Source organism: Monodon monoceros, unplaced genomic scaffold (genome assembly GCF_005190385.1).
Source record: "Monodon monoceros isolate NGI ecotype Baffin Bay Population unplaced genomic scaffold, NGI_Narwhal_1 Super_Scaffold_1, whole genome shotgun sequence".
In the NCBI taxonomy this organism is placed as follows: Eukaryota; Metazoa; Chordata; class Mammalia; order Artiodactyla; family Monodontidae; genus Monodon; species Monodon monoceros.
The window spans coordinates 168,571-179,838 of record NW_021703765.1 but is presented as its reverse complement, the minus strand read 5'-3'; the positions used below and the strand labels follow the sequence as shown (position 1 = coordinate 179,838).

Genomic DNA, 11,268 nt, shown 5'->3' with positions numbered 1-11,268 from the left:
AGCAACCAGTATTCTCCTTTCTGTCTCTATAGATTTGCCTGTTCTGGATACTTCATATACGTTGAATCGTATAATATGTGGTCCTTGGTGTCTGGCTCCTTTCACATAGCATAATGTTCCCTCACACAGGATCTTCATTGAGGCATGTGGGAGCTTTCGTTGAGGCACGAGGCTTCTCTTTAGTTGTGGCTCATGGGCTCAGTAGTTGTGGCCCACGAGCTTAGTTGCTCCGCGGCTTATGGGATCTTCCCATACCAGGGATTGAACCCATGTCCCCTGCATTGGCAGGCAGATTGTTAACCACTGCGCCACCAGGGAAGTCCCCTTAGCCTATTTTTAAGTTGGGTTTTTTATTTGCCTTTTAATTATTGTTATGTATTCTGGATATAAGTTTCTTATCAGAAGTAAGATTTACAAATATTTTCTCCCATTTTGTGGATTCTCTTTGCTTTTTTGATGGTTTCCTTCAAAGCAGGTAGGTCTTTAATTTTGATGAAGTCCAACTTATCTATTTTTTCTTTTGTTGCTAGTGCTTTTTGGTGTCATATCTAAGAATCCATTGCCAAATCCAAGGTCATGAAGATTTATGCCTATGTTTTCTTCTGAGAGTTTTAAAATTTCACCTTGTGCATGTGCATGTATGATCCATTTTGAGTTAATTTTTGTATATGGTATAAGGGAAGAGTCCAACTTCATTCTTTTGTATGTGGAAATCTAATTGTCCCAGAATAAAAATTACTCTGCTTTACCAGCCCTGTTTTAAAAAATTTTATGTGTGTGTGTATGTGTATATGTACTTATTACAGTTTTGTTTTCTTCCCTTTTAAGGAAAATTTCAAAAATGTTTCAAATTCCCGTGGAGAATCTTGACAACATCAGGAAGGTACGGAAAAAGGTGAAAAGCATTCTTATGGATATTGGGCTTGACAGCTGCAAAGAGTTGCTGAAGGTAAGAAGGCATAAGTAACAGATTAAGAGAAGACAGTAATATTGGAGATACTGGGGGTGGTGAGATTTGAACTGGGAGGTTTTGGAGAATGGGTAAGATGCCTCAAGATGGAAATTGCCGACTCTTGAAATGAGCCGTGGGAATAGCATTCGTTTTTATTCATGTCTTTGACTTAAAGTGGGCTACTTTAGGCTCTTCCAGTTTTTAACGTTACTTTTAGGAGGGACTGTTTATAGTCATTAGTTGCAACATATTTTTGTTTTTTGAGGGGAGTGTCTTGAATTACATAAATTATTTTATCAGAAGAAAACTAACTCAATTTTGTCAGTGATCGTCAAATGGGGATGCATACTTGTATGATAGGGTTGTTTGTTTTCTTTTGTTTTTTTCTGATTTGTGAATTTAATACATTCAGTCTTACAAAAGTTTAAAAATTAAGGTCACAGTCACACACTTTATTGATAAATTATGTTCTCATATAATTTTATCTTTTCTTATAACTGGAGAATATATGGCCGGCATAAAGAAATAAAAATTGTTAAATAAAGCTTGCTTTGTAGCTTTGTAGCCACTTATAATTCTATGCATGTTTAATTCATAGCTATTGAAATAGGGACCGTGTCTGCTTTGAATTTTTCAGACTTGTGAAGAATTCGATTCAAGGTGTTATTGGCCTGGGAAGAGTACAGTTTCTTAATTTTCAAATCTCAGACTTTGAACCAGATTGACTTTTATTTATAAAAAGGTGTTCAGGTGTTCTGATGCTGAAAGACCAATACTTAACCAGGATTCTCATTAATGGTCAGAATTGATTTTTGCTCTAAAGTAAAATTTCTCAAAGGTAGACCTCAAATAGTTATCTTCAAACATTACCACCGCAGAGAGATCTTCCCCCTAAAATGCTGCCCTTTTCACTTTGTTATCTATCTTACCTGTTCTTTCTTCAGAGCTCCTGCAATACCTGATGTTATTTGTTTATCTGTATCCCTCACTTGAATGTAAGAAGGCATGCACCACATTGTTTTGTTATCCACTCTATTACCTGTACATGCTTAACATATATATATTTTTTAACAAATATTTTTCAAGTGAATGAATGAAAGTAAAACCCAAGTAGAGAAGTACTTTCAATAACAGACTGTGCCTGAACGTTTATTTGGAAATAAAAGGTTGGAGGAGATACTGAATTGGAAGCTCTTAGACACTGTTGTTCCAGAGCAGTCTTAAAGTGAGAGCACTGTCATTGTTCCTGCAGCTCTGTCTGTAAGTCATATTTTATGCATGAGGAAGAAAGCAGGATAATCTTTTGGAGACAGGTTTGAGAAGGTAGATAGTGGACACGTAGCCCATTAATAATAGATAAGTATGTGAGTTTAAGTAATATTTGCAGAGAATATAAAAATAACAAGCTAAGAGCACAATATATATAGACTGAGGAAATTTCAAATGATTATGAGAAAATTTTTGGAATGGTGCCTGGCACGCGGTAGATGCTCAAAAAATGTGCCCTGAAGGTATAGCAGTGCCTTCAGTAACAGACTGAAACTCTCTTTGGAATATTTGGGGGATGAAGGCGTGGCTTTCACTTTAGTCCTGGCTAGCAGCTAGTGGTGTGGCCTTGGGCACATCTGTGACTCTTTGGGCCTCAGTGTCCTCGTTCCAAGGAATGTAGAGAATTAGTCAGGATACTTACCCTTGAAGGGGGTTGACAGTCTAGCAGGAGCTGAGACAAACTTGAAACAGTCATAGTGAGAAACAGACAGATCACTTCTAGCTGAGGAGGCTAGAACAGCCTTTATGGAGGAGATGAGATTTGAACTGTTTTTTGTTTGTTTTTATTTGTGTATTTATTTATTTATTTTTGGCTGTGCCGCATGGCATGAGGGATATTAGTTCCCCAGCCAGGGATAGAACCTGTGCCCCCTGCGATAGAAGCACAGAGTCTTAACCACTGGACCGCCAGGGAAGTCCCCATGTTTTTAAAGATAGGGTAGGATTCTCCAGTGGAATTAGAAAGAATATTTCAGGAACATGGAATTTAGAATCACAACCCAGTTGATTAACCCCCATCACACTAGGCTAAGTGAATTCAGTTTTTTAAAAAACTGTTCTATTTGGAAATAATAATTCAAACTTACAGAATAGTTACAAGAATAAAAATAGTACAGGGAACACTCATTACCCTTTACCCAGACTTACCAGTTGTTAACATTTTCTCCCATTTGCTTTAATATTTGCACACTTTTGCCTGTGCTGTGTGTGTGTAGTATTTTTCCCTGAGCCGCTTAAGTAGGTTGCTTATCTCATGACCCTTATTACCTAAGTACTTAAAAGTGTGTGTTTTCTAAGAATAAGATTAGTCTCTTATATTGCCACAGGATGGTTATGAACTTAGGTAAATTTAACATGGATATGACATTTTTGTCTAATCATTTATAGCATTTTTCCCCCTGTCAGTGGTGGACCCAATTTAGGGTCAGGTATTGCCTTTGGTTGTCATCTCTCTTTAGTCTCCTTTAATGTGAATTTACTTTTTAAATGGAATTTTTACAGAATTAGTTTTATTTTTAGGTAAAATGCCAGAAACAACTAAAATTTTTCATCCTGGAGTCCTTTGTTTTTGACATGGCGTAAAACTGGACATTCCTCACTAACTTGCTTCCTCAGTCAGCCTAAGAATTGTTTACTCATCTGAATTTGTTCAGGACTGTTTACTTTTTCTTTCCAAGACTATAGTGACACAGAAACATACATACTTCACAAGAGAAAAGTAAGAGATTTGAATGGCATACCAGAATTGTTAATTAGCTATTGGGTTAAATTTTACTATTTCTTTTGGGGGAAAATTTTTGTTTTATTTATTTGTAGTTGATCCTATATTTTGCAAAATTTTTGAAAATTCAAGCAATGTAGAAGTTCATTGTAGAAAAATTAGAAAATATACACAAACTTAGAGGAAAAAAATGACTCAATTGTAAACCGTTACCCCAGAATCTCCATGGTAAACACTGTTATATCTTTGCAGATTTTTAGAAACAGGACATGATCTAACTATAAAATACTATACTTGTAGCTTTGTTCTTACTTTTCTCTGAATCTCATATGAAGAACTTCTTTCCATGTCAAATGCATTTATTCTTAATCCATTGTATTATTTAGAGTCTCTTGGTCTCAAGCAACGAAAACCAGTACTGACCAAGTTAAGTTAAGCAAGAAGGAATTTATCTGAAGTCTGTGGGTGCTTACAGAGAGTCAGCCCTGGGAACACCTGTCCATGTGGTCCTTTCCGTTTCCTTAGCCAGCATTTCAGATTTCATAGTGAGAAATCACTCTGCCTTCTCTGATTTCCAAGGTATATACGACTCCACTTATCCTAAGAGTTAGGCCCTCAAATCGTAGGCTGTACAGTTCTTGTCAAAAGCCTGGCTGAGAAAAGTGAATCTTAGGGGAAATAGGCTCTTCCAAGAACCTTATCTCCTTTTCTAAAAATAGATGTAAACCCTGCTACTCCTTAGAGTATCTTGAGGAGTTTTTTAAAAAGTTAACATTTGGGGGCTTCCCTGGTGGCCCAGTGGTTAAGAATCCGCCTGCCAAAGCAGGGGACATGGGCTCGAGCCCTGGTCCAGGAAGATCCCACATGCCGTGGAGCAACTTAACTTGTGCGCCACAACTCCTGAGCCTGCGCTCTAGAGCCCGTGAACCTCAACTAACTGAGCCCTTGTGCCACAAGCCCGCATGCCTAGACCCCATGCTCCACAACAAGAGAAGCCACCGCAATGAGAAGCCTGCCCACCACAACGAAGAGTAGCCCCTGCTCACTGCAACTAGAGAAAGCCCACGCGCAGCAATGAAGACCCAATGCAGCCAAAAATAAATAAATAAAATAAAAATGTAAAAAATAAAATAGGGCTTCCCTGGTGGCACAGTGGTTGAGAGTCCGCCTGCTGATGCAGGGGACGCGGGTTCGTGCCCCGGTCCGGGAGGATCCCACATGCCGCAGAGCGGCTGGGCCCGTGAGCCGTGGCCGCTGAGCCTGCACGTCCGGAGCCTGTGCTCCGCAACGGGAGAGGCCACAGCAGTGAGAGGCCCGCATACCGCAAAAAAAAAAATAATAATAAAATAAAATAAATTAGATCAAGATATTAAAAAAAAAGTTAACATTTGATCAGTTAATTTAAAGGCTACCTACATAATTTGGAGGGCACTGTGCAAAATGAAAATGCAGGGCCATAGGCGCACTGTCCCAACCCACAGCAGATGGGTGACTCCCAAGAGATTGCAGCTTCTGTGCCAGGATGCTTCTGTTGCCTGGATCCAGGGTGGGCTCAAGGCCCCAAGTTATCTACCAAACACCTTGGTGCTGCCAGTCCAGGGCTGGGCTGGTTACCACCTTCCTCCTCCTCTCCCCGGGTCTTCCTGGCTCCCACCAGGGCGACTGGGGAATATGGACCTCTTGACAACTTGGTTATTGCCCCAGGTGGTGGACAAGAGTCTAGGAGTGGTTGCAGGGTGAGGGGAGTTAGGAGGGTTGTGGAGACTGAGAGCAGGGACAGAATCTGTCCCAGGACAGTGGAGGTAGGACCACGCGTGAGCTGACGCTTCAGGCCCCTGACACATGCTCCACGGTCCTATCAGACTTCACTTTATAAAACAAATTCAAAGATGAGATTATTAACACTTTCAAAATGCTGACAACAGGGATTACACCCCAGCACTGGCCTGTCTGAACACAGGGCTCTGTGCAACTGCATTGGTCGTTTTGAAAACTTTCCCATTTTTTTAATTTAGTTAAAAAAAAAATTTAGTTATTTAACCTCATGTTGAAAATATTATTTCAGTATGTAATCAGTATAAAATAAGTAATGAAATATTTTAACCTCTTTTTTCTCTTAAATCCTCCAAGTGTATTTATAGAATTTTTTTATTATGGTAAGATATATATAACATAAAATTTGCCATTTTAGCCTTTTTTTGGGCCACGCTGCACGGCTTGTGGGATGTTAGTTCCCTGACCAGGGATCGAACCTGGGCCCCAGCAGTGAAAGCGCCGAGTCCTAACCACTGGACCACCAAGGAATTCTGCATTTTAGCTATTTTTAAGTGTACAATTCAGTAGCATTAATGATATTAACACTGTTTTGCAACTCGATTTTCATCATCTCAAACAAACTCAGTAACCTTGAAGTAGTAACTCCCCATGCCCCACCCCAGCCTCTGATAAACTCTAATCTACTTTATGTCTCTATAGATTTGCCTATTAAAAATATTTCATGTGAGTGGAATCATGCAGTATTGGTCCTTTTGTGACTAGTTTATTTCACTAGCTTAATGTTTTCAAAGTTCATCTATGTGTGGCATGTGTCAAAATCTTAACTCCTTTTTATGGCTAAGTAATATTCCATTATGTAGACATATACCACATTTTATCAGTTCATCTGTTGATACACACAGGTTGATTCCATCTTTTGGCAGTTGTGAATAATGCTGCAGTGAACTTTGCCTCACAGGTATCTGTTTGAGTCCCTGTTTCAGTTTTAGGGTATATACCTCAGAGAAATGCTGGGTCATGTAATAATTGTTTAGCTTTTTGAGGAACCACCTAACTGTTTCCACAGTGGCTGCACCTTTTTCAGTTGCCACCAGCCATGCATGAGGGGTCCAGTTTACCCACAGCCTTGTTAACATTTGTTCTCTCTTTCAGTCTCTCCCTCTTTCTCTCCCTCCCTCGCCATTGTGGCCACTAATGATGTTGAGCATCTTTTCATGTGCCTATTGTAGTTTTTTGCCCATTTTTAAATTGGATTGTTTGTCTTTTTGTTGTTGAGTTGTAGTTTTTTATGTATTCTGGATATTAAACCGTTATTAGATATGTTTTGTAGATATTATCTCCCATTCTTTTTACTTTCTTGATAATATCTTGATGCACAAAAGTTTTAAATTTTGATGAGGCCCAATTTATTTGTTTATTTATTTATTTATTTATTTATTGCGGTACCTGGGCCTCTCACTGTTGTGGCCTCTCCCATTGCGGAGCACAGGCTCCGGACGCACAGGCTCAGCGCCCATGGCTCACGGGCCCAGCCGCTCCGTGGCATGTGGGATCTTCCCGGACCGGGGCACGAACCCGTGTCCCCTGCATCGGCAGGCGGACTCTCAACCACCGCGCCACCAGGGAAGCCCGGTCCAATTTATTTTTGTGTTTGCAATGCTTTCTATGTAGTATCTAAGAATCCATTGCCAAATTCAAGTCAAGAAGATTTTCTCCTTTGTTTTTTTCTGAGAGTTTTATGGTTGTAGTTCTTTTTGTTTAGGTTTTGATCCGTTTTGAATTAATTTTGTATATGGTGTGATATAGGGGTCTAACTTTATTCTTTTGCATGTGGAAATCCAGTTGTCCCAGTGCCATTTATTTGACTAATTTTTCCCACATTGAATGGACTTGGCGGCCTTGTAGAAAATGATTTGGCCATAGGTGCATGGATTTATTTCTGAACTCTCAATTCTAGTCCATTAATCTTTATGTCTATCCTTATGTTAGTATTACACTTTTGATTACCCTAGTTTTGTGATAAGTTTTGAAATTGGGAAGTGTGAGCTCTCCAACTCGGTTCTTTTTTTTTTTTTTTAACATCTTTATTGGGGTATACTTGCTTTACAATGGTGTGTTAGTTTCTTCTGCACTTGCCCTTAGTGTGTTTTCGATTACCTTCATTAGTTTACTCAGGTTTCCCCATGTAAAACCCTAAAAGAAGTTTTTTTTCAGAACTCGCGCTAGGAGAGTATGTGGCATGTCTTGAGTGTGCTGGACCCACATCAGGGATCGGTCCTGACCATCCTTTTCATTGCTTGGTCAGCCTCGTTAGGCAGGCCCATCCCTTGAAGCTCATTAAAGTGTAGAGGAAACTAGTACTGGGTTGCTTGATTAAAAAAAACAAAAAAACAAAAAAACACATGTAATCAGTGGGAAAGTGGAAGAGACATTGGATGTCCTTTCTGTGTATGATGTGTGTGTTGCTTAGAGGAGAGATTTCTAATGTATGATGTGGACCCTTGAGGAATCATGAAGTTATTAGGGAGTACTACAATTTCTCTGGTGGCTGCAAATTCAAATGAAGCATTGTCTGAGAATTGAAAGTAATCTCTCCCATTAAATTACTGTTATATATCAAATGTTCATAGATACTGAGGTGATTAATATTATCCAAATTTATTTAAAAGTATTACTCTTCCTATCAGCTTTTGTCATCCTCTGTTTTCTCAATCAACAGCTATCAGAGATACAAATACTGTCACATGGAGGCCAGAAACCTTTGAAGAAGCGGTAGGGAAAAAGGGGATTAAAAAAAGAAGGTCCCTAGGTTAGAGTTTCGAAGTATCTATCAGATTTATTGAGGGAGTTTGAGATAGAAGGAATTAATGTTGACTGTCTAGTAGAAGTTTGGATCCATGATCATTTTCGCCTTTTTGTCACCTTGTGGGTTATTACCTTGTAAGCCTTTTTTTCCTACCAGTCTTGCCTTTGGTGCAAAAGCTTGACTACTCTAGCTCTTGCTTCTCACTGCACTGCACCACGTTCCTTTCTGTGCTGTTCTGCTCAGAGCTGCCATTTCTGAGGCAACTAGTGCACTTCTTTGCATCAAGTTACAGATTAGATGAGAACATTTCAACCAATGTTTACAAATTTGGGGTTGCTGCATCTAAATTAGGGAAGCTTAAACAAAAAGAGTGCACTGAACCCACCCCATGTCAATCTTCTGAGACCTATATATGTATAAACAGATTTTTTAAAATGTGTTAACCTATGTCTCTACATCTTATGTACAAAAATATATTGAAATATTCTTAATCCATTTATTTCCTAATAATTGTGGTTTTTTTCTTACTAGCTCTTTTTTTCCTGCATCTGACAATGGAAAGCAGTCTTTCCTTTAAACCCTTCTCATCGCCTGTGATAGAACATTACTGCTTCCCTCTTCCTTTTCCAGTATTTTCTTATGAAAAATTTAAGCCTACAGAGATACTGAAAGGCTTGTACTGTGAAAACCCATGTACCTACCACGTAAAGTCTACAAAATTAACATGAATATATATCTACACTCATCATTTTATCTTATTTTTTGATGCATTTCAAAGAGCGTTGCAGGCATTGATAAATTTGCTGTTTTTGTATTTGAAGTGAGACTTTCGTAGACAGCATATAATTGGATCGTGGTTTTTAACCCAATCTGACATTCTCTACCTCTTATTTGAGTGTTTAGACCAGAGGTAGGCAAACTATGGCCCATGGGCCAAATCTGGCTTGCTGCCCATTTTGTAAATAAACTTCCTTGGAATACAGCCATGCTTATTAGTGTTTACATATTGTCTATGGCTGCTTTTGTGCACAATGGTGGGATTGAGTAGTTGTATCAAACAGAGACTGCATGGCTGTCAAAGCCCTAAATATTTATCATCTGACTCTACAGAAACAGTTTACCAGCCCCTGTTATTTAATGTGATTGTTGACATGATTGGGTTTAAATCTCCCATCTCACTGTTTGTTTTTACCTATCTCATCTGTTCTTTGTTCTTTTTATTCTTTTTCTGCTTTCGTTTGGATGAATATTTTTATGATTACATATTATCTCCATTTCTGGCTTATTAGCTATACTTTGTGGGTACCTTCCTCATATAATACTGCTTCACATATAGTATACAGCAGCATGCTTTCATTTCCCCTTCCAGCCTTTGTGCTATTGTTGTCATATATTTTACCTCTATATATGTTACAAACCTCACAGTAAAAGCAGTGTTCTATCCAATTTTTTTTTTTTTTTTTTTTTTTTTTTTGCGGTACGCGGGCCTCTCACCGTTGTGGCCTTTCCCGTTGAGGAGCACAGGCTCCGGACGCGCAGGCTCAGCGGCCATGGCTCACGGGCCCAGCCGCTTCACGGCATGTGGGATCTTCCCGGACTGGGTCACAAACCCGTGTCCCCTGCATTGGCAGGCGGACTCTCAACCACTGCGCCACCAGGGAAGCCCCATATCCAATTTAAATCCTTGTAATAATTTGCACTTTTCTCTAGTTCTGAATTGACCTGGTAGCAATGTATTAGCCTAGGTATAGTCCAAGGCAGATGTGATATTAATTGTCATTCTCTGGCTTAACTAATTCTTTATTTTATATTAAAATAGTCTTTAATTATTAAAAAAAACCCAGTAATATATACTGTGAAAGTTAGAAAGTACAGGTTATCATTTCTTTAGAAAATAGAAATATTAAATGCCATGTACCTACCATTCAGAGATTTAGCTTTCTCTTTATGTGTGTAAACATATAAATGTGTGTAGTATTTACCACAGTGAGCTCATAGCGGTCACTCTTTTTTATTGCATGCTTTTTCAGTTACCTTCATCTTTCTGTGTCATTAAATGTTCATCCTATCTAATACCCAGTCCATATTCAGGTTTCTCCAGTTGCCCCCAGATATTTTTCACACTCTGTCTCTTTGAAGCGGAATTCAGTCTGAACCCTGCTGCATCTGGCTTTAGGGTCTCAGAGTCACGTCCCTTTCCGTCTTGCCGTCCCTGTGGTGTTGTTAGCCACACACTTGAGCCCCTACGTCACTCCCCACCCTGACACTCTTCTCCATGGTGCTCGCGCTGATGGAAGACAGTGTCTGCTCATGCAGTTTCTGTCTTTCAAAACTTACTTGTGGAAACCTCATCTGTTTATTTCTTATAAAACTGTAACTTTAAAAATATATATATATATTTATATATATTTTTGAATTTACGGAAGACTAAATACATGGAAAAAAAATCCAGCACCCTAACAAGTACGGCCAGGAAGGAAATCAACTCTGTAATAGGATGGTTTAATGAACTACAATCAAGAAAGGATGGGAAAGGAAGAAAAAAATGTGCATTGAATTTAAGACACTGTAAAAACTCGGAAGACATATTCACTTATTATTCAAGTGTAAACTCAGTAAGTACTTGGTATAACTTAAAAGGCCGCTGCTGAGGTACAAAAACTGTAATATTAACTTGGATTATTTCAACATTTTCCCCAGGTCTCCAACTTGATGGGAACTCTGTCACAACTTGCCATGGGCTGCATTTTCATTTCACTCTTCCCAAGTAGATTTCTTAGGTGCCAAGTAATCCCATCAGGTTCTAATTAAATATTTCTTTATCTTCTGAAATTATGTAATAATCTCTCTTTTTCTCCCTTTTTAAAAGGACCTTAAAGGCTTTGATCCAGGAGAGAAGTACTTTTATAACACATCATGGGGAGATATTTCTCTCTGGGAACCTTCTGGAAAGAAAGTGGTATG

At 38.9% G+C, this 11,268-nt stretch overlaps 1 protein-coding gene and 1 non-coding gene across 8 annotated transcripts in view; one reads left to right on the top strand and one right to left on the bottom strand.

The window, feature by feature from the left end:
* Nucleotides 1–471: 471 nt before the first annotated feature.
* Nucleotides 472–11,268, top strand: part of ADNP2 (ADNP homeobox 2) — a 47,358-nt gene continuing 36,561 nt past the window's right edge. For 4 of the 7 annotated variants that reach the window (XR_003793248.1, XR_003793245.1, XM_029221310.1 and 1 more), the window contains exons 1-2: nucleotides 680–949; nucleotides 11,174–11,263. Coding sequence is in view for 2 of the 7 variants with exons in the window: in XM_029221310.1 (XP_029077143.1) it covers nucleotides 842–949; nucleotides 11,174–11,263 (198 nt within the window). In the remaining 5 variants the exon portion in view is untranslated. Of the gene's footprint in view, nucleotides 476–679; nucleotides 950–11,173; nucleotides 11,264–11,268 lie in introns of those variants that run through there. The other 3 variants (XR_003793247.1, XR_003793250.1, XR_003793249.1) reach the window with 3 other exon arrangements.
* TRNAE-UUC lies at nucleotides 5,954–6,025 on the bottom strand. Its single transcript has one exon. It is a non-coding gene; the product is annotated as a tRNA-Glu (tRNA).